At 52.1% G+C, this 25,454-nt stretch overlaps 1 protein-coding gene across 1 annotated transcript in view; it reads right to left on the reverse strand.

Annotated features, from left to right (window-relative positions):
• Positions 1 to 25,454, reverse strand: part of PKD1 (polycystin 1, transient receptor potential channel interacting) — an 88,873-nt gene that overhangs the window by 18,715 nt on the left and 44,704 nt on the right. Inside the window, exons 7-23 of the mRNA XM_080556877.1 lie at positions 24,183 to 24,397; positions 23,630 to 23,742; positions 23,421 to 23,547; positions 21,571 to 21,842; positions 20,308 to 21,057; positions 19,083 to 19,214; positions 17,265 to 17,440; positions 16,683 to 16,816; positions 12,895 to 16,517; positions 11,720 to 11,866; positions 9,308 to 9,451; positions 8,064 to 8,343; positions 6,506 to 6,722; positions 5,229 to 5,379; positions 4,110 to 4,262; positions 1,735 to 1,879; positions 287 to 889 (exon numbers count right to left, since the gene is read on the reverse strand). Of these exons, the coding sequence (XP_080413003.1) occupies positions 287 to 889; positions 1,735 to 1,879; positions 4,110 to 4,262; positions 5,229 to 5,379; positions 6,506 to 6,722; positions 8,064 to 8,343; positions 9,308 to 9,451; positions 11,720 to 11,866; positions 12,895 to 16,517; positions 16,683 to 16,816; positions 17,265 to 17,440; positions 19,083 to 19,214; positions 20,308 to 21,057; positions 21,571 to 21,842; positions 23,421 to 23,547; positions 23,630 to 23,742; positions 24,183 to 24,397 (7,382 nt within the window). The remainder of the gene's footprint in view (positions 1 to 286; positions 890 to 1,734; positions 1,880 to 4,109; positions 4,263 to 5,228; positions 5,380 to 6,505; positions 6,723 to 8,063; positions 8,344 to 9,307; positions 9,452 to 11,719; positions 11,867 to 12,894; positions 16,518 to 16,682; positions 16,817 to 17,264; positions 17,441 to 19,082; positions 19,215 to 20,307; positions 21,058 to 21,570; positions 21,843 to 23,420; positions 23,548 to 23,629; positions 23,743 to 24,182; positions 24,398 to 25,454) is intronic.

The following is a 25,454-nucleotide window of genomic DNA, read 5'->3' on the forward strand; positions in this document are numbered from 1 at the left end:
TGGTCCAGAGACGGGACAAACTGCCTCCAGTGCTAACACGGCTCACAGAAGCCACGTTTTGCTGGGAAAAGCAAAAGGCTTCTCAGTGTCAGAATCAGACAAGGATTGCAGCGGGGTTGGATAATGCCCATGACAGCTAGAACCTCAGCAGTGCAGTACGGGACTTGCTGTCCCGAGATGTGCTCCCAAACACATCCCCTGACACAGCTGTCCTGTGCCTCCAACCCAGCCCTCCCCACCCACGGGAAGAAACAGCAAAAAGCACGGGGAGCTGGCTCTGAGCTACCGTTCAGGACTTTGTAGGTGAGCCTGAAGTGCAGCCCTGCTTCTCGATTGTTGCTCTCCATGGTCACGATGAGGTTCACAGACGTTCTTGCCTCGATGACTTCGGTGCCAGCAGCGAGATTGTCAGCGTCCGTGTTGTTTGACACCATCACGGTGATGGCTTTCTCCGAGTCCAGGCTGCCAATGGGGATCTGCACTCCGTTGTGGGTCTGGAACTCCATGGAGGCCACCTTCGTGGACACGGTGTAGTTGCTGATGTAACCGAAAGGGAATGGATTGGAGTCCACTTGGAACATGACTTGAATAACGTCGGTCAAGTTGGAAAGGGTGGTGTTGAAAGCCTGGGGGATGGAGAACTGGCAGTTTGGCGTGTTCTCATAGCAAAGCAAGTTAAAGGGATCAGATCTTTTGCCTGTGGCCTTAATTTCTCCTCCCACCAGCTCAAGGGGCTCTTCATTCAGCACTCGAGACTTCATGAGGATGCGCATCAGGCTGGAAGACAGGTTGTAGGCTTTGGGAGCCAGCAGCAGATTGTGGGAATCAGCAAGCAGTTCCTGGGGCTTGGACTCTTGTGAAACCGTATTGACGAGGTGGATTAAGTCGCCTGTCAGGAGAGAAATGAAAAAGCAAACAGAGGAACTGGTAAATAGTCTAGATAACTACTAACGTCTGGGTAACATCTGACACCTTCCCAAAACAATCAGACAGGCCTTTCCTTGCTGTTTTCTCACTGTAACTCTGCACTGCGTACATGTGACCTTCCATGCTGGAAGCGGTCAGTAGCCCTGAGCTGAAAATAGAGCTGTCAACTCTTCCTGCCATGTCTGGACTCATCTACAACGTTTGGTGATGAGGACTTAATCACAACAGGCTTTATTTTCCTCCTGTGAGGTGACAGGAACAGCTTATTGGGAAACAGTGAAGGAACGGATAAAACAAACATGTTACCAAGTTTTTGCATCATATAGTGAAAAACACTCAGAAATGTATAATGAGTAGTGCAAAGAAGGTGTCACTGCTTGTAGCCAGGTGGGAATTTCCAGTATTCAGGGGTGCCCCAGTGAAGATTGGTACCCTGCTCAGACTGCAACCAGGAAGGCGAGTATCTGGAAACCGTATCTGTTATTCATTCGTTACAAGAATGACAATTCCCTGAAGTACTGGAGAGTTTACTAACAGCTGTCATATTTAAATATCCACAGAGACAGCTGACAAAGCCAGGATAACCCTGGGAAAAGTGCAGGACAAATAAAGCAATGGGGGTGCCATGCTCCACATCTTAGACACGATTCCCCTAACATCTCGAAAAGGCACGAGCCAAACCTCTGGTCCAGCTGAAAGCCTGCAGAGCTTCCCTCAGCCTGCTGCTGTCCAGCAGCCCGAGCAGGGAGCTCTGTGCCCACAGCAGCGTGGTCAAACGCCACCCGCTCCCGCGCGAACAGAACCCACCCGTGATGTTGAGAATGTTGTCGGCGATGCCCGTCGGGGTCACGGTGCCCTGGGTCGTTTCCCCCTGCAGAATGGTCATCATGGTCTCCAGCTTGTTCAAGGTCCTCGTCAGGCAGGACTTGCAGACCATCTCCTTGCTCACCACCTGCACAGGGAAACACAGCCTGACTCAGCTGGCTCAGTCCTACAAAGACCCGAGAACATTCGTTCAAACACTGCTTTCATTCTCCAAGTTATCCTTACTCTTTCCAGCCCCAAGGAGGTACCCGCAGAGACCAGGGCTGCTCTGCCCACACTGAGAGGTGCCAAGACTTTGTGGGTGTCTCCAGAAGCCTTCCATCCACCTCCCCTCATGCTCCCACCTGCCAGCGTGCAGGCAGGCACGCTAAGAGGTGATGCAGGACGTGTTAGGGTTGGAAAGGACCACGAAGGGCAGCACGTTCAGATTCCCTGAAAGTCGGCCGTAAGGACCAAGCGTGCTCCTGGCGTTGCAACTCATGGATCACCCGCTTGGGCCCACACACTGCTCCTACAGAAATCAACCAGGAGGAGCTGCACAGGATTCCTCCACACGCTCAACTGTCTTCAATGGCAGCAAGGTCTGGCCCTAACTGAATCCACTTCGGTGTCCAAATACTCCTGGAAACTGTGGGAGGGATCCTGCCACTCAGGCATGATGGATGTCCCTCCCTCCGCTCCCAGACGTGTCCAAGAAACAGAATGTTCCAGCCACGGCCTGCAGCTCCCAGCGCTCTCGAGGGCTGGATGGGAGGGACCGAGGCAACACATGGAAGCTGTTACCACGGGCCAGTTCCTAGCTCTTATTCATCTTTTTCTTTTAATCATCACAGGATTCAGACGTGATTCACCATATGTTTTGGTGAAGAATTAAAACAGCGTCTGCAGGTCTAGAATTCCCCTGGTTTTGCTTGTATTTGTAAGCTATGAGAAGCTAGGATGTACGCTGTATGACAGCAAGGCAGACTGAGGTATCAAGGAGGTCAGGAGGAAAGAACCTACTAAGAAGAATGAGATGCTTTTTTCCCCTCCAGGAGAAATTCATTCTGATTTTTCCTCTCCCCTGTAGGAAAAATCAAAAAGTATCAGCACTGATTGACACTGCTTTAGGAAAGTGAATTCTATATGAATAGAATCTAGTGAATATGATAGTGATTCATATTCTATATGAATAAAATCTAGTTCTATCTATGAACTCTGAACCATTTGGGAAATTCTATATTACTCTTTTTATAAGCTTTTTATTCCAATCCAGAGCACAAACTAATCCTAGGACATCACCTTTTCCCATGGAACAAAAATTCTATTTTTAGACTTAAGCTTCCACAGCGAGATCAAGTCACAAGGCAAGAGCAGGGGTGAGAGACAGAAACAAAGCACTTTGGCATCAGAACGGGGTGTGCGGAACCCCAAATCCCTGAACAAGGATGAACAGACAGAAGTGATTTTTGAGGTTTACAGACGCCGAAGCTGAGGAAGGAGCAGCAGACCAGGGACTCTGTGGGTGGGATGCAGTAGTCTGTCCATGATTTCAGTGAGAGCCTGTTCCCAGTGAGCAAGGTTGCTGACCTGGCTGGGGGGGCGATGAGCAGCCAAGGTCAGGGTACCTGACTCCCGTCCCGAGAAGGAAAGACTTGGGAGGGCGGGGAAGCAACGGCATGCCAGAGCAGCCTGGCTGACCACCAAAACCCCAGTGCATTATATAACCGGGCTCTCTTCCCTTTGCCCATCTGACAAAACACATAATACCACTCCTCAATCCAACAGGCAGCAGCCCCAGCACCAGGGAGCTGAAACTGCTGGCTGGCCGGGGAAAACAGCGCTTCCAGTCAACGGCAGAGCAAAGAAGTGCTTCTCGTCTTGTACAGGGCTGGAAGGAACATCAGCCCTTGGCTTTGGCCCCTGGCTCAAGGCAGGTCTGCCTCTACTTGTGTTACTCCTGGTGGAGCCCAGCCTGTCCTTGGAGACGCTGCGCATCCCTCAGCAACTTATTCCAGTGCCTCTCTAACCTGCTGGGGCCTTTCCTACAGTCTTCATCTGCTAGTTAAAGAACCCTCTTGCTAGCAAGCTGCCATAGCAAGGCTGGTATGGAGAAGCACAGAGTTCCTAGGTGCTGCCTTCCAGCACATGAATGCATCATCTCACCCCTGCCTGCCAGATCGGTGGCGTGGCAAGGGGCAGAGCTGACAATGGTTAGGGCATCTCCACTGAAACCCTAACGATATCAACGAATGACACCTGTCCTTGTGCGGTGCGTGTGGGGCAGAGAGGGGCAGGGAAGCAGAACAAGAACTGGAGAGCTCCTAAGCTGCACCTGAAGGGCAGGAGGTGGGAGGAGGTGGTGACGAAGTACGTACCGTGCACTGAGCCAGCGCTGCTGAGATCTGCTGGATATCATCCACCGTGTTCACGTTCAGCGAGTTCAGGGTTTCTGTGATATTGTTGCGAGTCCAGGTCCGCAGCTCAAACTCATTCCCAGTCTCGGGCTCCAGAAGCTCTGACCGCTCATACTGAGGGGATCAAAGCAGGCAGTGAGGGAACACATCAGGCTGCTTCAGAGTGATGAGCTGTGCTGAAGGCACCTCTCCTGCATTCTACACCTTCTCCCTGCCTGTTCTTCTCCCCAGACGGCGATCTAATGAGCTGGGTTTCCAGCAGAACTTCCTCAGTTCCACCTGTGCGCTCTCAGCGATTCACTTACCAGCCTCGCACATGACAGCTCGGCAGCACACCAGTGTGCAGCCCCTATCCAGCCCAGCACAGTGCCTGTGCTCATGGGCCTCACCCCCGCCTGGTGCTCAGGCATGCAGAAGGCTTTTTTGGGGGAGGAAAGCATGACTGCAGACCAAAACTCCTACCCTGCCTACAGAGACGCACGGAGGGACTGGGCCCTACTTTAGACAGGAGTGAAAGCAAAAGCTGCCAGGAGGATGATGCTCCTGCACTGTAGATCAAGAGCCTCTTGTGCAGCCAGAAGAGCTTTCCAGCTCAGCAGTCAGGACAAGGAGGTCTCCTTCGCACCCGGGGCAGCACCTGAGCAGCTACCGGGAGTTTCCAGGCCTGCTGCAATGAAGCGGGGTGGCTTCAAGGGAAGCATGGGGCAGACGGGGGAATTTGGGCCAAGATTTCTGCTTTTAAATTCAGCGGTTAGTCTTGAGGTTAGCAGCTGAGAGGAAAAACTATCTGAACATGATAGCTGAACAGGGGATGCCCTGGCCATTGCCTTCCCTGGGACCCCTTCTTTATTTTACAGCCCCTCAGCTTTCTCTGGTCATCATGTGTCTGGAGACTGCTACTCTCTTTTTGATGCGTGAAAACCACTCCAGCCCAGCTCCCACCATGCACGTATGCCGATTTACATGGAAAACTGTAGCATTAGTCATTTCCCTACATCGCTGTACAAAACCTGGCCAAAGAACATTACTGGCGATCGCAAGGGGTTCCGGAGGCCCCTCTTGGGCAGAGTGCTGCTTTACCTCATTTAAGATGGTGATGAGGGCCAGGGAGTACTCGATGACCTGCTGAGGGTCCCCCTGTTTCACTAAGCCCTGGAGCACGGTGTCAGTTTGATTGTAGAGCCAGTAGGAGAGGCTGGGGAACCCCCTGGGTAAGCCGATTTCCATGGAGCTGCCAAAGAAAAAAGGCGTTTGGTTGAAGTGCGTGCTGTCAGACGGGGCTGGGGGCAGAACGGGAAGCTGGGAAGGAAGATAAGGGGGGACCAGCTGGTTAAACAACAGTGAGAGCATTGCTAATGCCTGCCCTGGTGCCCAGTTTGCACCAGTATGTAGGAACTTCGGGGACCTGAGCCTGCCTCCTCGGTGGCCCAGCTCTGCGGACACACACACAGGTGCGCTGAGCCCAGAGGAGAAAATCCAGGTTTAATGGGACAGAGAGTAAAGAGCGCTTAAAAACAGGACCAGAGTGCTGGGAGGAGCTGCGCTGCTTTTGGCACCATTCCCTCGGGCCTGAGGAACAGCTGGGTCACAGATTGTCCTCCCCAGGCACTGCAGGGCTGTGTGCTCCCCCCCGGGGGGCCGGGACCGCACGGACAGTGCGGAGAGCTGCAAATCGGCCCGGAGCAGGAGCAGGCACAGAGCTGGGTCAGGAGGCACTGAGACCAGCTCAGGAGGCTTCCCCAGGACCCAGGGGCACTTGTTGCCTGCACGGAGCACACTGGAAGCCAAGGGGTGTTTGTAGAAGGGGTAACTGGGATTTTAAGGCGCTGGCCCTGCTGAGACTCGAGCTGCAATGCCTTTCACCCTGTTCCAATGCTCGTGCTCTCCATCTCAGCTACGCGGCACCTCCCTGGCTCGCAGCAGCAGGCCACCAGGCCTCCCGCAGCACCAGTGCTTGCTGCTGCCAATTCTCCTTCGGGAGCTCTTGATGCACAGAAGGTGGCAGAGCACAGAGCATCAGAGACCTTCTGAAAAAGCGACATCGTGCCTTAAAAGCAAAACATCAGCAGGAAATTAAGAGGGAGGTCAGGAGAGCCGTAACTGCTGGGAAAAAGTCTCCCCCTTGGGAGATGACCCACAAAGAGTGGAGCTCTCTGTGACAGCAGCGCCTCACTTTTGCTGAGTCTCCCCTTGCCTTCCTGCCAGCGGCCTTGTCCAGGAGGTGACCATTTCACCCGGGATGTGCTGAGCCCTTCAGGAAAGGGACCCGGTGGTTAAGGCATGATGCTGAGACTCGGGAGCCTCGGCCGGACCCTGGCACGGCGCGCAGCCCCACGGCAGCCTCCCCCCAGCCTTACCGGTTAACGGCCACCACGGTGGCACCCAGCTGGTCCTGGACGAGGACTGACACGGACACGACGAAGCCGCTCTCCTGGAAGCCCGGGGGCAGGAAGGCGCTGTGCTCGGCACGGCTGCCCTTGTACACGCAGAACTCGTGGTAGTGCCCGGCGCGGCGGCGCGACGCCAGCAGGATGTACACCAGCGGGTCGTCCACGTTTTCCGTGTCCCGCCAGCCTGCAAACAAACCCAAACAGAGGTGACTGGGGGCGAGGGCACCGGGGGGCTGCTGCCACCACCCTGGAGCCCACAGTCGGGGCAGCTTCCACCAGGCCAGATGATGTTTTCAGGCCTGCAATGCAAAGGTTTGACACTCTTTTCCTGCTGTTTAGGGGTTTCTGCGTGGGTGTTTGTACCCTGTAACATTTAAACAGGTTTGTGAAGAGCTCCCAAATAAAATAAAAGTGAGAATAGAGCAGCACTCATCCAAGGCCACAGTTTCTGCACCAATCCTGCAAAATCTTACATTAGGCAGAGCTTGGTGCAGCCCTCAGGCAGTTCAGCATTTCAGGAACTGGGTCTAGGACAGAACCTGCACAAAGGTTTCCTTGAAGCTCCTGGGAAATACAGGGTATCTTGTGGGGCCGGGCAGTGGGGAAATTCACTGTGCATTTGCCAGTGGGCACCACCGAAGGACTGGGAGGACCTGGCTGTGCCAGGGCTCACAGCACTGGACACAGATCAGCAGGGCTGTGTCCTGAGCATTCCCTTCAGCTTAAAAACAATCACCCAGAGCTAAAATTCCCACTGCTCCAAAGAGGCACTGATTTCATAATTACTCTGGGTAGCCCGTACCAAAGTTACAGTCACAGCACGCTGAACACACTTCTGTTTCTCCTCCAGCTTAAGCTGCGCTTTGGTGACCAGCCTCCCCAGAACCAGCAGGGCTCGTCATTTCCTCTGCGGCGTGGCTTCCCAGCATTTGTGCACAGAACACATTAATCTCTAACACTAATCATTTGGGGAAATAAGGTTTTCAGAGGCACTTATTCGTTGGCCCAAGGCTATAGGCTGTCAGCCAGGCTGCTTTTCCAAAGCTGGTCTCTTTGTTGCTGTCTCTGCAGCTGGTTGAGAAGGTAACTGCTGATGGGAACATCCAGCCCACATGGAAGAGAAGGCCCCAGTGCTTTGTCTCTGCTCTTCCCACGTCTGTGTGACTCAGTTTTGAGCATCTATGTTCTTTTTCCTGCCCCCAAATGCCAGTTTCTTCCATGAGTACTGTCCTGCCCTGGATACTGCCATTCAAATACATGGACAAATATATATAAAAAAAGTGCCTGCCATGAATTTTAGAGAGCTCCTTGATTTGATCACACAAAACTGCTCATGGTCCAAGCTCTAGGGAACAGAAATGGAAAGGTCTGCTTCTGAACTCAGGCCTGACCAACAGTGTCCTGGGGCTGGAGTTCAGGGAAAAGAAAACTTCAGTGAGAATAAGGGCAGCTGGTAACTTACTGAGCAGGAGAAGCATTTGCCTACAAAGAACAGAGAGGGCTGGCAAGTGCCCAGCACACTCACCTGTACACTCAAAGTGCACCTTTGCCATCAGTGCCCTGAGCGGTCCTTTGGGAAACAGCCTGCAGGACCCTCCGACGGGTGGCTGGTTGGGCAGCAGGTCGATAGAGGCAAAGCCTTCCTCCCCTGTCGTGAGGTCTGTGATGTGGAGGGTGAAAGTATATCCCTCCCCGTCCTTCAGCGCCCCTTGCCTCAAGACCAGGTTCATTCCTGTATCGCCAGTGGATGTAGTTCTTTTGTCCAGTATGAGGGACTTGTTTTTAAAGCTGTGCGCTGCCCATCTCTACAGAGATGAAGAGGGGAAAGACAGGAGAGGTTTTGTTTAAATCTGAAGTTATGCCCCTGAAACGTTTTCAGATTGAGTCTCTTATAAAAAGTAACAGATTTCTAGTGGGAGCGTCTGCCAAATTTGCAGTTGATAATTCAGCTTTAGTCTCGTGTGCTACAGCAACAAGAACTGGAACCTGTCCAAAATGTCTGGTGGGAATATTTCCACTGTGAGATCTACTTTAGTCTCTGGGCTTACATCATCCTCCGACAGAATATTTCATAATACAGAATACAAAACACAGGAAATAAATTAAGTACTGGTGGAGTCTCCACGGGATACCATGTTTTATATGCTGTAAGCTGAACGTGTCCTGGATGATTACTGTTAATAGCACAAATGTACAATTGCGATAACAAGAGGATTGGTGAGAGAGCCGGCCAGAAAATGCCATGCAAGTACACGCTTGCCTTGCTGGGTGAAATACAGATTAGCTCTCACAGAGGGACTTCCACTTCTAAGACCTGTTTCATTCAACAGGTTGCAGAGACGCTGCGTAGTGGAAGCCGTAATTAAAGGAGAGCATGAGGGACTGAGCAACCTCTGCTTGAACCACCAGAACAGCGTGTGAAATGCCAACCAGCAGGGAGATAAAAGCATTTTACTGATCTGTTACAGGAAAAATGTGGCCTTTGCATAGAAAGGTCTGGTCACTCATAGGCTTGGCTTGAAAACGACGCAGCAAGGCCTCCCCTTGGGTAGACACTGCTGGAGGACTAACAGGGCACGTGTCCCGCAGCCTGCAGGCCCACCAGAGCAGCTATCTCCATCAGGATGCAGCTGGCACAACCTTGGGCAAGGCGAAGCTCTGACAGCTTGCCAGGGGACTCAGTATTTCCACCCTGTCCTCTCTGACTCCCCCGTTCTCCCTGCAGTCTACCAAGTGTGGAGCAACGACCAGCACTGCTGATGGCTTTACCCCGAGCTTGGAGTCATTGTGACAGTTCTGGCAGGTCCCCTCCAGGTACACGTAGGAGCTCTTGCTGACTTCGTAGACAGACTGAGCCTTGCAGGAAACGCACTCCAGGGACACGATAGGGACTCCTCCCCTCTTGATGAACACCTGGGAAAACAAGAGGCTCCGTCAGGAGATCTGAGAGGCTGGGGGACAAGAATACAGGCATCTAACCAGTGAGCAGCCATCCCAGCACCTGGTTCTCCGAGCAGGAGTTGCTCTGCACCAGCCGACTCTGTGCTAAGGGAACAGCAGAGAGGGATTTCCGAAGGATCTCAGGTCAGACTTAAGCTACCTCAGTTTTCTTATGCTGGGCGAGGTGAGTTGTTCTGCCACCAGTTTTCAAGAGACACCCAAAGCCAAGCTGGGCCAATCAAGGAAATTCTGGGTTTATTTTATTTGCATTTTTCAACACAAATCATTTTCAAAATGCCCCTCTTATACCCCTTGTTGAATTCCCGGTGAGTCCTATTTGCCATTTAGGGTGGGGATGATGCTGCCTGAAGCACTTTGCTGTTCTGAGCATCTCAGGGCAGCTCTCAGCCCTACAAAAGAGAAATCTGCACTACATCTTGGAAAAGAGAAGTCTAAATGGAAGGAGGAAAGCCTCCATTATAACACAGACCAAACATCTGGTGAGCACCTGCTCCAGGAAGCAACTGCAACTCTCCTTTGTTTTCTGGGGGCCAAACCCCTGGCCCTGCCTCTGCAGCTGTGCAGAGCCTGACCCCGAGGGATCACACTCTTCTGCAGTGCACACAGTGCGGGGCTGTGGGTTCCTGTCCTTGGCACAAAAGGGTGCTTAGCAGGAAGCATTTACAGAACAACAGAGGGCTCAGAGCAAGCCAGTGCGCCTGGTGAACTGAGGGTGTCCTCTGCAAAGGCAGCGCCCGGTCCCCCAGGCTGCCTCGCCAGCTCCTGCTCTCAGCTACCGAGCTTGGCACCGGCCTGCACGCCAGCTCTCAGGGCCCGACGCCTGGGCTCTCGAGTGCTCAGTGAGCACTTCTGGCACAACTACGTCCCGGAGAGACAGGAACGATGGCAAAATGAGCTAGATGCAACTCCCGCTGTGCATCAAACGCTCCTTGCTCGGCAGGTGGAAGAACCGCCTTATCCGGAGAGCAGGGTGTTATTCTGGACTTCTATCTCTGATCTAAGCTGCACATCTCAAGGCATCTACCACACCTCCCCGGTAAAGCACTCCGAGGGAGGAAGGCTTCAGAAGCACCGGTCTCCAGACACAATGACTGCTGAGCTCTGCCCCGTTCTTTGTCCAAACGCCTTTAATCCCCTAGGAAGCAGGACTGTCTAGCACGGGCCAGAGCCCTCTGCCCTGGCATAGTGAATATTCTGAATTCAAAGAAAGACAGTAGTGAAGACACTGTTTAGCATGGCAGACTTTTAAAAGGGGATAAATATTCCGCAGCATTAAGCCTGAGCGCATTGAAGCTTCATTCATTCCTCCAGTATTTGCAAATTTCCTATGACACTGGAATCATTGTTTTGCGCTCATGCATGGAAACCAGATAGTACGGAATGTCCTTGAAAGACTATCAATTTAATTTTTTTCTTTTTATCCTCCAGCTTTGGTTTAAAACCCAGGCAGTAAGAATTTCCATTTTCAGACTAACTATATCTCTAATTGCCAAACACACCACGATGAATGTTTCTGACATAAACCATAACTGCTGTCGGACTGCAGATGCATTCAGTGTTGGGCTTAATTTGACATAAACAACATGCACTTAAAAACCCTCCCTTAAAAAAATTCAGAAGGAGACAAGAGAGGAACTGTTGACAGTGAAATTAAGGACCAACTCTTAGGAAGCTCTCTCTGGGCAAAAATCAGGGAAGATCCTAGAAACGTCACGTATGAAGGGCCCAGCACTGCACACAGCAGCGGAACAGCGACTGACCATGGGCTGCTTTGCTGTTCTCCTACAGATCTGCTGCTGGTGACTAACACCAGGCTGCACAGTGAGACCAACCCCAGCTCCGCAGGAAGGAAGAAACTAAAAGGGCCTGGCAGGACAGGCACAAATAGCTGCCCAAGGCTGCATAGACGAATATATCACGGAAATACCCGTGTCTGTTCCTGCCAATGACCTGGGTGGGATTGGTTATGGAGGCCCAGTGATGCCCGAAAATCTCCTTCCCCTGCACCTCCGACAGCAGAGCCTTCCACAGCCCCCCACGGGACTGGTGCTGGCTCTCGGCTCAGGCCAGGGAAGGAGACCCTGGAACTAGAACCTCAGAAGGTTCTGGTTCTTCCTTGGAAGGTTCTAGACAGAACAGACATCCAGCAGACGTCCAGCTTGGCTGTGCCCAGCAACAGGCGCACAAAGGCAGAAAGTGACAGCGTTTTGTGGTACGTACGGTTTGATTCGTTGCCTCGGGATTCATACCCTCCTTCCAGACAGTGAGGTTGAACGTGTACTCCACATCTGCTTCTAATACAGCTTTGGGAATTGTGACATTTCCTCCCTTGGCACTGAAATTCAGAGAGCACCCTGCAGCCGAGCTCTGCTTGCAAGGAGAAAAGAACTTTCAAACCCTCCTTGGTACGGGTGCACGTCGGGTTAGTCCACAGCCAAAACATTCAGGTCCACACAACGCCAAATCACTGCCACAGACCTTACTGCACAACGCCACCGCCGGGGTGGGAGCAACGGGGTGGTGTGGATAATAAAGCACATTATCCTATTCTTCAGGTTAGTAAGAAGTATTTGAAACACTCCTGTATTTCATCTGAGTTCCAAATTCTTATTTGATAGCAATTAACTTTTCATGACTTAAAGTTTATAAACATTGCCAAACAACACAAAAAATGTCAAATTAAACTTGAAAGTCTAATCCGCACACACTTCACGTTCTTTTTACTTTGTAAAGACAGAAAACAATGATCTTTTACAAGCAAAACAATCCTGCATTCAATTAAAAAAATATTCCCCAGGTGGATCTCCCATGACAATTTGAACGGAACTCTCCCCTGCCCTTTTACCACTGCAGTGTCAGATCGTTTCGGTGTGCCAGGAGGACAGGCACACTGACTTGTCTGGGACTGCCTCCTGGGGACTTGCCTCCTCTGAAGTCCAGTGCTGGCCCCCGCTGCTATCAGAGACCTTGAACTGTTAATGGAAGAGGGACCAGGGCCCTCAGCTCCTTGGACTGCACTCAGCAGCTCTGTAATTCCTCCAGGTTGTGGAAGCAGCTACACTGAAACTGTGATGCAGAGGCCAAGTCCAAAGGAAGCAGCAATGAGGATGCTTCAGCTTCCAGTGCAAATGCTTCTGAAGCACGCAGGGGCAGTGCACAGCCCCGGACCGCAGCAGACTGCCTCGCACAGCTCCTCCCAAAACCTTTGTACCACCACCCTGAGCCGGGAATTGGGCAATCTTTGCAACCCTCCTTCCTGAGCAGCTTTGTTAAAGGTGCTGACAAAAGCTCCCCTTGTCACCATTTCACCCAGACCTTAATGCATATAGTGGAGCTGACGTGGAGCTGGAGCTCCCAAATTATCACCCTCTGTGGCTGTGCAAAAATGCTCTTACCTTGGAGGAGAACGTACAAGACCACTGGTAAAACAGCGGAGTCTGTTCACCATCTTCCAAGTTCGGGTCGTAGGATTTCTCCCCGTCCAAGATTAAGTCCTGAGTGTTGGACCACACGCGGTATGAGCCCCCATCAATAATTGGGACCAGCTTACTTGGTATCATGGTCACGTTGGCAAAGATGCTTTTGGACAGTGGGGTATCTCCAAAGGAGACGATGAAGACGAAGCAGTAGTTCCCAACTTCCAGGGCAAGCTTTGGTATAACTAGCTGCGGCCTGTTCACATCAACGTTGGGCAGATGGATCCTGCTGGACTCGTCCAGGCTCAGGCAGCTGGGTGCCCGGTATATCTCCCACAGGTGCTCCGTCTGGTACTTGATGCACCCCCGCAGGTCAAGCTGTGCCTCTAGGTAGTTCCTCTGGGACCGCTTCATCACGACTTGAGGGGGCAAGGCCAGCTCCACCTCTGGCTCCTCACACTCCAGAACTCTGACAGTGACGGTGAGGCGGGCCGTGAGGAAGCTGATGAGATTGGTGGCGTTCACCTCCACCAGGTAATCCCCAGGGCTCAGGTAAGAATAGTTGGCCACTGCGACCCTGGTCATTTGAGTGGAAGAGCCGTCCCCAAAGGTCCACAGGAACTCCACGCCCCTGGCACTGGGCACCACCACGGCCTCAAACAGCGCTGTCCTGTTGACGAAGGCATTGGAGGCGGTGAGGGAGACGTGGACTATCGGGTCCTGGACCTGGATGGTTCTGGTGATATTGACACCTCCCAAGTCGTTGAAGGCACGGAGGTAAATCTCGAGCAGCCCCGCAGCTTCTGGAGTGTAGGAAACACTCTCTCCTGCCATGGTGACCACGGAGCGGCCCTGCTCTTTCCAGAGGGAGAACTGCCAGGAGAAGGACACGCGGGAGCCGCTCCCCACCTGGGCGCTGAAGCTCTTCTCCGTGCCCGTGGGTACGCCTCGCTCGCAGCAGTTCAGGAGCCTGACATCGCGGACGGCCTCCAGGACGGAGATGAGCACCTGGGCGTGCGCGATGCTGATTTGGTTCTGCACGGTCACGGTCACCAAATAATCGCCGCTCTTGGTGAACTCATGCGTGTACTTGGACCCGTTGAGCACCACGGAGTAGTCCCCGCTTATGCTCACCAAGTAACTCACGGAGGTCCCCGACACCATCCTGATGACGAAGGTGACCTGTTCTCCTGGCTCTACCACCTTCTTGCTGGCAAGAACTTCCAGTCCTTGAATCCTGTCCAGCACAGAGATATTCCTGCTGGCCAGAGCCCAGCTGATGTCATTTGATGCATTCAGATAGACTGTATAAAGGCCCGCTGTGGGGAACGTGACTGCCACGGACTGGCCTGTCAACGTGCCGTTTGGCACCTCCCAAAGCCACGTCACTTCGGTCCCCTTCTGCAACTCCCCCTCAAAGACCACGGTGGAGCCCGATGAGACATACCTACAGTCCAGTTCCGCAGTGCCTATACTCAGGCCCTCTATGACCTCCTCCACACAGACATAAATTGTTGCATTGGTCGAATCCAGCTTGTTTTCTGCTCCAACGATGACCTCCATAGTTCCAGGGCTTTGGAAGGAGTGTATAATAAAGGGTTCGGATGTAACAGGAGAGAAGCCATCCTCCAGGTACCAAACATAGGTAATACCAGTGCCACTGGTTATGGTGGCACTTATGTTAACAGAGGCATTAATAGCAACTGGGTTGGGGAAGGCATAAGGCTTTAAAAGACCAAGGCTTTCGATGAATTCCAGTGTCTTGTTAGCGGTTGCACATCCCAGCATGTTAGTGGCTTTCAGATAGACAGTGTAGTTCCCAGCTTCTAGGATGTTCAAGGAGAAGGTTTTCCCAGTGAAGGTCTGCACAGCATGGCCATCTTTTTGGGCTACCCAGCTGTAAGAGATGTTTGTCCCCTCTCTCACCACTGCCTGCAGATGGAGTGTTTTGTTTGTTGGGAAGTAGATGTCATCCACCAGGTCACTGCTAGCCACCTGCAGGCCTTCGATCTGTTCCAGGACGTAGACGTAGATGCTGTCCTGCAACGAGCTGATCTCGTTCTCTGCTGTCACAATGACATTGAACGTGCCCACGGAGCGGAAGGTGTAGGAAATTGTGGAGGAGCCTTGGATGGGAGTGCACCGGTCACAGAGGATCCAAGAGTAGCGGATGGCACTGCCAGCTACCAGCGTGGATACAAAGCTCACCGAGCCGTTCAATGGCACCACTGTCCTGCTGGCATTGATGGTAATCCCCTGAAGCCGCCGTTTCACTGTGACATCAATCCTGGTCTCATTAGAGCTCACGTCATTCCGGCCCGTCACACTAATTGTGTAGTGGCCTGTGTTGTTGTAGGAGTGGGTGGTGATTTGGCCAGGCTGGGTAGTGCCATCTCCGAAGTCCCAGAAGTAATTCACTTTGGTCCCATTCATGCTGGCAGAGAACAGGTAGATCTGGTTCAGCTCCAACACCCTCGTCCCGTTATATTCAATCTTTGCTACCCCAATGGGTTCCTGGACTTCCACAAATGCTGTGTCGTTATTGAAAGAGACATTGTTGGAGACAGTCACTGTCACCAGGAAGACCCCTGTGTTCTTGTAAGTGTAGGTGACTTCAGTCCCACTCGATCTCGTGGACTCATTGTTTCCAAAATCCCAGCGGTAGCGGTACTGGTAGGGGGGCATGGCGCTGACCTGGAAGCTGCTCTCCTCACCAAGCCTCACAAACTGCTTGGAAGGGAGAAGCGTGACATTGACTATCTCTGGCTCCACACAGACACTGGTGAAATAATGAGCCTTGTTAAACCTGCTCGAGAGGGTCAGGGAGAGGAGGAATGTCCCGCTCCGGGTGAAGTTGTGCATCACTACGGGGTCCCCGCTGACCGTGACGTTGGATGAGCCATCTCCAAAGGTCCAATCGAAGATGTATTCCTCAGGATTCCCCGTCACATACGCAGTGAGCTGCACATCTGGATGCTCAAGGATGCAAGAAGTAGGGTCTATTTTGAGTACTTCCAGGACAAATATCCGGACAGGAACAGCTTGGGAGACAGAGTTCACAGGATTCAGAGCTGTCACGTTCACGGTGCAGTTGATGTCCTTTGTGTACACGTGTTCGACCACTGGCACCTGGCTCCTCAGCACCGTCCCGTCCCCCATATCAAATATCCAGGTGATACTGTCCCCTGTCTGCACCGAAGCATTAACAGTTACAGCTGCACCCAGCTCCGCTGCCTCATCTACAGAAACACGGAGCCCCGTTATCTCTTCAAACACCTGGTAACACTCCACTGTCTCCACACTGCTTATGGTGTTGTTCACTGACACGGTGATGTTGTAGACCCCTCTTCTGGAGTAGCTGTAGGTCACCGTAGGCTGGCTCACTGTCAACAGCGAGGACCCGTCCCCGAAGTCCCAGGTGTACCAGACACCGTAAGGAGACGGCAGTGCACTAGCTCTGAAGGTGACCGGACGGCTTACAACCAAAACATCTTCCTCTGCTTCCATCTTCACATCGATCAGGTAACTGTGGATGTGAACTGGGGCCAAGTGGGTGAGGTTCTCAAACTGGTTTGATACTTGAACCACCAGAGCGTATTCACCTGCAGAGAAAGAGAGCAGAAAAATTAGGCAAACTGCTAGAGACTTCCATTTCCTCCGGCAGTTTGCTCAAGAACGAGCAAGCCATTTTATTTGAAGACACCTTGTGACCCCCCCAACAAAAACGTCTGAGTCCCTTCGTCCACAGAGAACCAGCCCGAGCTTACCTGGGTGTTCATAGACGTGTGACACATTGTGCTCGATTACAACCTCATGGACGCTGGGATCAGGAACAAGGAAAGACTTGTTGTAGGGAGGTTTGAACTGGTATGTCTCCTGGACATCATCTCCAAAATCCCACCTGGAGAAATATACAGACCATGTTGCACTGTTCAACACAAGCCCCAGGCTCGGGTCTTTCAGAGGCAGGGATGTTTTTTAACACAGTGTTTTTTAACACAGGAATTATAATGCCAAGTACCAATGCAGTAGCTGTGCCAATGCTGCATAACCGTGGCTGTAAGAGGAACACAGCACTGGTAAGAAGAGGGGGAACTAAACATTGAAGCAGCATTGCAAACCTTTAAAAGAAAAGTATTTGACGCTTGAAGTACAGGTCCCAGCTAGTGTGACTGAATCACACTTCCAGGGATTAACTAGACAGCAGTTAACACGTCAAATCGGTGAGACAGCGGCTGAAGAATGGGACATTGGAAATCAACTGGCCCTGAGAAGAGTCCTAATGTAGGGAAGGCCGGGAAGTCATGCGCAGCAAAACCCTAAGTCCAGGCAACTTGCAAAGGACTCACAGGAACAGAGCGTCCACAGCTGAATCAACCTGAACTCTCGCTGTAAACTCCACGGTGCTGTTCTGCGGGAGGACCGGCAGGACGCCCAGCACAGTCAGGTTCTTCATCTTGTTCATCATCTCGACTGTGACGTTGTAGTTGACTGTAAAGTTACTGACGTGGTTGGAGGCGGTGAGCTGGGAAGGACAGTGGGACAAAGAACGCGTTTGGGATCACCGTGCTGTGCTGCCCTCTCCTCGGAGAGGGGCTTCACCACCGGGGAGAGATCGCCCCAGGCAGGCGGGCAGGGTAGGTCAGAGAAGAGCAGCCTGGGGGACAGGGAGGCAGAAGCAGTGGCCTGAATGGCACCGGAAAGCAGCATAAACTGGAAGGTTTATGGTTTTACCTACCTGGCACAGCCTTCTCTTACTGGACCCACAACACCCCCACCACTAAGCCCAAGGAAGGGCTGGTTCTGGCCAGCAAGAGGACAGAAAGGCTGCTCATCCCGAGGCTCCTCTGGCCCTGACCCTGCCAGCCATCCTTTTGCCTGCTCTGTGTGCCCCGTGCTCTGTTTCCAGCTGCTGAGCACAGGGACTTGCAGACACCGAGGGAGCAAGAACCACCCAGTCTCCCTGGGACAGCTGCAGGTGAGTGGCTCCAAGCACAGTGTGGGGATGGGGGGACTCCTAAACTCAACATGCCAAGTGCAGCCCCAGCACCCTGTGCTTGGTGGGTGCAGACAGTGAGAGCAAAGTTGGGCAGAGGAGGGGAAGGGACAGGCGAGAGACTGAAGGAGCATGACAGAAGTAGAGCAGGATCCGCAAGATTATCCAGGCATGTAACACTAATACCTAGTGATGAGGCATCTTGCCATCTCCTCACCTGCCGGAGAGCTGAGCTGCTGACAGAAGGGACCCTTCAAACCCAGCTGGGACCTCTCGCACCAGCAGATAAAAGTACCAGCAGATAAAAGTTTGTGCCTCTGCTTCTGTGGACCTGTTACACTGAGCCCAGACTAACGGCACCTTTTCAACTCCGTAAGTAAAAGCAACCCAAGCTTGCCAGCACGGTGCTGAACCCAGCAAGTTAGCATGAGCGTGCCCTCAGAGCTAGGGCTGGTGTCCCTTCAGGAAGCCAGCAATTACCCTGCAAATGTGTCAAGCAGCTTGGAGCCAGACCAAGACTGTGCATGGCAGTACATGGCATGAACCAGAAAGATGTCCTGGCCAGAGGTAAGCTCCTCTTCCAAAGCAGATTCCTCCCTCCTTCTTCTGGTGTCATGACAAAAATCACTGTTCCTGTCTGCACCAGTAGAAAGAGAACAGGACAGAGACCAGAAGAGCTTGTGGCAGAAGCTCTGTCCTGGCTACAGAAGTCTTACATTTGAATCCTGCCCCTGCCTGGTTCTAAATGCACATCTACTGCGTGCCAAGGCAGTGGGCAGCACCCTGCTGGGGGGTCACTGCCTCGTTCCTGCTGGGAGGGAGTAAGGACAGGTACCCCATGAAAAGAAAGTAGAACGTGGGGAAAAGGGAACACAAAGACGAGAAAGATGGAGAAGCCAGCAGGAGAGGAGGCCATAAGAAGAAACCGACTATGTGCATGTGCACGAGCAGCTCAGTGAGGAACAACAGATGAGCTCGTTAGGAGCCCAGTGAAAACCTCAACTCAGTGCAGCGCACAGCATAAGCCTGCACTGCTGGCAGCTCCTGAACGGGGCACGGTGTCTGCAGAAACCTCTGCTTTCTCCTCTCCCTGCTGCTTTTCCTGCTTAGTTTGCGGGATGAAATGGAAACCCAGGATTAAAATGGTATTATGGGAAAGGCCTTAGCTTACCGAAAGCTTGTACACAGCTGGGCTTTGGTAGATAACGTTGAAGACAACATTGTAAAAAGTGAAAGATGGCTTATCATCTACTGTCCAGCGGAAAGTCACATCTGACCCGGCTTCCATCACAGGGACGTAGCTCTGAAAGGCATGAGGACATTTTACACTAGGGCAAGGGAAAAGCATGCACAGTGCTTCCCAGGAGATCTCCAGATGACCCGGAGAAGAAGCAGAGCCAGACCGGGAGGCATCACATATCAGTCAGACAGCACTCTCAGAGCACGACACAGGGCTGCAAGACCATCTGCAGCTGTGTCACTGACAGAGCACTGCACACCCCGACCCTAAAAACCAGCAGCAGAGCTGGGAGCAGAAGCCACACTGCCTGCTCCCACACCGTAATGCTCTGCTCTGGGCATCAGGTCTCCTCGCTGGCTGAAAACATTTCTGAAATCTTACAGAAACGACTCAGCTTCACCTACACCTGCAAACTCAGTCTCTGACTCTCATCCATGGACGCTGCCTGACCCAAAGGCTAACGTGGTTGCCTCGCGCTGGACGGGGCAGGGTTTCTTCCTCCCTCCTACCGTGCCTCCTGAGCAGACCGTGGCAGCTAGGGAGGGTGAGACCAGAAGGCACTGCAGGCACAGGGTTCTGCCACAAGCAGCCAGAAGCTGAACACAGCATTTCACAGATATCAACGGGCAGCTATTAAACAGGTTCCCAGGGCTCGGCTGTAGTTCTGGGGACAGCGGATTTGAGGGAAAAAAAAACAGACTGCAAACACCAGAGCAATCCAAGACTTTGATGGATGGGTGAAACATGCCTATAGCTTCAGCCGGCTGGTGTAAGGATTTAGTAGAGCAAATCAAAATGCCTAAAAGGATAACTACCTTAACAAGTCAAAAGGAGGTGATCATTGGCCTCTGATAATACATCAATTTTCTGAGTGATCCTCTGGGCAAATGCAAAGCCAGTATGCCCCTCACGCTACGTGCTGCCTTACCTGAGGGAATTAAAGTGAGCACACAGCTGAGCTGCCTTCCTGCCAGCGAGCAGCAGGGGGTTTTGCCACATGCACGTCCCAGCAGCAACGCTGACTGCATGGCCCACGAGCCAGCGCTTAGCAGCAAGCAGCGCTGTGCCCTGACCCCCAGTCCTCCTCTTGTCAAACCCACGCCGTCAGCAGTAAAGGCTAAAAATCATTTAATTAGCAGCAGCAGCAGCCACTCACCACGCGTGTATTCAGCAGGACTCTGCTCTCAGGGTCAGGAGTGGCCCTCAGCCCGCGGATGGGCTCCTCCACTTTCACTACGACGGTGATGTTCTGGGAGCTGACGGCGTTCTCCGCCACGAGCACGTGGCTGCTGGCCCCCTCCCTGAGCCCGCTCAGGCTGAGCACGGCAAACCAGGTGTCGTTGGTCTCCCTGGCGCAGTCGGCAGTCAGCAGAGCCACAGCCGCGGGGCAGCTCCCTTCGAAGGGGACGGTGTGGTTGTCGCCCAGCCAGCGGGCTGTGGCGTTGGCGCCCGAGGAGAGCTTGACCAGCAGGGCAGTGTGGTTGGACGGCACGTACACCTTGCCTCCCTGGGGGGCCGGGTGGACAACGCGCAGGCCCGACACCCGGGAGGCGACCCAGAAAGTGCAAGAGAGGTTGGCGCTGAAGGGCCCGTTGTCCACGCTGGCTCTGACCGTGTAGTGCCCCGGCTGCTCCAGCCCCGTGTTGTGGGGGCTGATCACCGGGACCCGCTGCTCCTCGGCGTAGCGGACTCGGAGAGAGCAAACTGTGTTGTTGATCCAGGTGGCGCCGGCGGAGCTGGCAGACGGCCCGAGTGCCCAACCTGAAGAGTTTGTGCTGAAGAAGTTGGTTCTGTAAGGGGACGTGGGGCTTGGCTGGCACTGGAGGAACGAGCCCAAGCCTGCGCTGTGCTGGATACTGAAGACATCCTTGGCCCTGACAAAAATATCTTCTTTTCTGAATGTGACCTGCAGAGAGAGGGAACATTTTTGGATTGATGCATCAAGTTGAGAGCACTCAGCACCCAACTCCTTCCTGGGCAAAACAGCTGGATTTACTGCCAAAGGGAAACCCACAGAAAAGCCGCAGATCCAAACGCTGCGTGGGGAAATATTTCACCACTCTGCTCTCCTTGGCCACTTTAAACCAAAAATGTCATGTGCTAACAAGGAACTCAGCTCTATGCTCTATCTGCACTTGCTAAGTGCAATGGGAATAGCAGAGAGGCTGCACGGTGTTTTAACTGACTGCACTGGGTCGTTACTGCAGGGAGCCACAGCCTGCAGAGAAGAAAACAGACAGTGGTGGCATGAGCCCTGTGCCAGGCCTGCCAAGTATTCCGTGTGATCCTGGGCAAGTCGCTTCATCTGAATGGACTTCAGCTTCTCCATCTGCAAACTGGGAACAATTCTTACTTTACCCAAAGCACCCAGAGACACCCACCCACCCACCCACGAGGCGCAGCAGTAATAAACACTGACCAGATAGGGGGAGGAAGGGCCAGCTGGTACTGTGAAGAGAAACTCCTTGATGAGCTGATAGCTGGGCTGGATCTCATTGTGCTGAAGGGACGCGGGGCTGCTGGCAAGAGAACTGTTGGTGCACTCTGTCGCATTGCAGCAGTTGTTTGCCAATGAGCACAAATCAGTCAAATGACACCACTGGAAGCCAGGAGGACATTCAAGTAGAGTCCAGTTCCCATCATCCTGAGAAGTACGGAATGGTTCTGTAGCATTTTGTCCCTCCTGGTAATCTGGAAGAGGTGAAAGAGGAAGCAAAGATTAGTGTTCTAACAGGCAACTCTTAGTGCACTTCTACATTGCTCCAAATTCACCATATTTTTTCCCACTGTGACTGATGATGACTCCAGTCTTAGTAAAAGCTGCAACTGCAATGCATCCTGGTGCTACGTAAGTAAAAAGTGTCCTGTTTTAGTGGAAAATTTCACAAAGGCAGGAAGATTGTTAAAAACAAAGTCAGTCTCTTTTCCAGTGAGAATGCGCCAATTTGCAATCTAAGAGAGATCTATGTTCAAGCGAAAGCTGTTCCAAGCAAAAGCAGAGCTGGCTTTGACACTGAAAACACATTAAGTACCTTTTCTTAAGTTAATGTTTCCATGTTAAAGTATCAGTTTTTCAGTGTCAAAAAATATCCTTTCGTAATCAGCCAAATATATGGCTATAGCAAAGAATTGCCTGCAAAATTAATTGTTGCCAAACTGTGAGTATCGAGCTGTTGTACAAGCAGTAAAGGGCTTTCTGGATCATCTCATCCATCAGGAACAAACGGGCTCAAGAAAATACTCTTCCTCATTAACCTGCAGGGCCAGATGGACCAGAACACGTTCCATTAGACATGTCATGTCTTCCTAAAGTGTAAAAGTATAACTCAGAAGATTAATTCCCTTCTACGTGTGTTCCATACGCTCTCATCATTCCTCGGGCACGGAGACAGGTCACAAAGCCGTAAGAAACTGCTTGGGGTCCTTGTGGGGAAGAAGCATCATTCCTATGTGGCAGCTGCTGGTCAGCTTAAACTAAACAGAGAAACACAAGACCCTATAACTACCAGCTCTGCATTTGATGTCAAATTTGAATGTTCCGCTTCAAGTCAGAGCTGGCGGACAGACATGCCTGGAACCATCCTCACACGCAGGTCCAGGAGAGGCCTGTTCACTAAGCAGGGATAACCACAGGCATAACTGGCAACACCCTGGGGTCTCTGAATAAGACAAGTGCTTCTTTGTTTTAGGACTTCTGCCACAAAAGCAATGGGAGAGGAGACATTCTCAGCACTGCAGTCAGCTGAGTTTGTCCCTTTGTACCGTCCCTGTTAGAGCTGTCAGCCCAGACTCCAGTCCCCATTGCTAACCCACCACATCCACATTGCCACAGCTGATGAAGAGCCGCTATTTAGTTGCTCAGCTGTTCTCTGGTCACTGCTTTTCCAGGACCACCGCTCCACCCAGAAATCTCTTCTCTGGCTGTACTGGTTGGCTCCAACAGGACCGTTTTTATCCTGCCTTTGATCCATGCAGTTGCGGCTCTGCCCCTTTCTAAGCTGTCAGGCCAATGTAAAATTCATCCACTTGGTTTGTCCCTCTATTCATTTCCCCAGGACACCTACTTCTTAAAGGCAACCTCAGGCTGTCCAGCTACACCTGCAGATTTTGCACTTGAGTCTCCAAAAAGCACAGAACCAAATCTCTGAGTTTTTAAGAAAGCTTCTGCTTTGAAGCCAGAGGGCCACAAGAAAGCCACTCACACTCAGTTTGACATGGCCCTCGTGGCATCAGCCCTAACAATAGCCGAAGTGTTGAGAGATGTCTCACCTTCTCCATCTACTGGTCTGTGCACCTGGAATCTCACTTGAACGGGCTGATGCAGGTCTTGTGTCACAAACTCCAGGGCAGTCAAATACCCCTCATGCCTGAACGCCAGCTCAGGGAACACCATCACCTGCAAAACACAGCAAGGCTCTCACCTACCCGTGTCTTCTTGGACCGTCTCCGCAGCAATAGGATAAGCAAACTCTCCTTACCTCCCCAGTTTGCAACGGAGCTGACAGCACATCTTCTGTCACGTTTTTCAAAGCCACGTGTGTCTCAAACACAGGGTTTCCCACAAGGAAGTTTTCGGCATCTAAGAGAACTCCTGTTTACAAAGCAAGTATTTGAACAAATGAGGCTCACGTAACAATCTCCAAGGCCCCATAGTATATATATATATATATATTCCTATACAGTACCCCAACATCTCACAGACTACAAGATGGCACAGAAAGAAGTCATGACAGCAGCGCCACAGCCCCACACACAGGCAGCAGCACTGACTGCTCAGATAATGGGGAGAAGCTCTTTCCAAAGCTCCACATCAGAGCTTCACTTCTCTCTTTACTTCTATAGATGGCAAAGATAGGAGTGGGCCAAATTCCTTGCAACAGGAATGTTGTGGTTGCTGACAGTGCCACTTGGTAAGGGGGCAATGGTCTGGACAGCCCCCTCCATGCAGCCCTATTTTTTCCCTGGCACACGCCACCAGGACACCTGCCTGCCTCAGATGTCAGCTGAGAGCAGGAGGAAAGCAGAGCCCACCTGTTGGCTTGTACTCGCACACGTAGCTGTGCTTGGCCATGCACAGGTCTGTGTTACACTGCCCGGTTGGGCCCATCCGGACACAGTGATCAGCGTTTGATGGATGGGGTTCTCCTGGCAGCCAGTTCTGACAGCTCTCCAGATTAAATCCTTCGCCTCTTTGCTGTGCTCCAGTGCTTGCAAAATCATTGAATCCAATCCAGACATCGAGGCTCCTTCAAAAAAAAAAAAAAAAAAAAAAGAAGAAGAAGAAGGGGGGGGTGGATTTCAGGAAATTATGAGTATTAGAAAGATCTGGGACAGATGCCATCTATGGTTCTCTATGAAAATAATAATCTTAACAACAACAGCTCCATCCGGGTGTAAGAAGACGCATGTAAAGGAACCTTTCAGTTACGAAAGGATTCCAGAATCCATTCTGCCACTAACACTTATTGTTCTAACAGCAGCTCCTTCCTGGTGCACCATTCTGCTGTCCACCAGCTGCTCAGGCCCCTGCACTACCGGCTGCAGAAAGCCACCCGCCCTCTGGTGTAGAGGGGACAGCAGAGCCCAAAGGATCTGACAGAGCCAGCAAACCAACGGCACACTGCAAGGGAGGGAGAAGGAGCTCATGGGGATGGCTGCAGCAGGCGGTTCAGCAGGCTGACTGCAACCTCAGGCCGCTCCTAGCAGAGCAGTTTGTTAGAGCAGCCTGCCTGCATCGCCGTTTAAATGACCTTCACAGATACTTTTTTTACTGAGTCATGACTTGAGGGGAATTTTACGGTCATACAAAACTGTCTGAAAAAAAAAGATGCAACTTTTAGAAAGCTTTCGTTTGGTTTCTGGGGACCTGTGGAATTTGCCATTGGTTGATTCTCCACTGCAAGTGGAATCGGCACCAGGGCAGATTAAATCTCAGATGGTGCCAGTTATGGGAGCTCCTGTTCAGCTCCCGTTCAGCTCTGATGCAGCTGCTGGAAGATAATAAACTCCTCAGTCACCACCGAAAGGCAGCAAACACAGCGGGGGGCAACGCACAGCAGCAGCGGCCAAAGCACTGCAGGAAGAAGAGCCCCACATGCAAGAGAAACCGCCAGGACCGTTTTAGGAAGATGACACGGCCCTTCCACATTTGGAAACTGGATGAATCCCAGCAGAGATCCTGGTGGAAAGTGCTGAATGGTCTTTCATAGCCACAAACAGCCTCGACGACTGTTTCTAATCGCACCCAGCAGAAAGCGAGGCGTTTGTTCCACATTAACTTCTGGGGGGAAGAGCCTCACCGCG

This window comes from Anser brachyrhynchus, assembly GCF_964034855.1.
Source record: "Anser brachyrhynchus genome assembly, chromosome: 15".
Lineage (NCBI taxonomy): Eukaryota > Metazoa > Chordata > Aves > Anseriformes > Anatidae > Anser > Anser brachyrhynchus.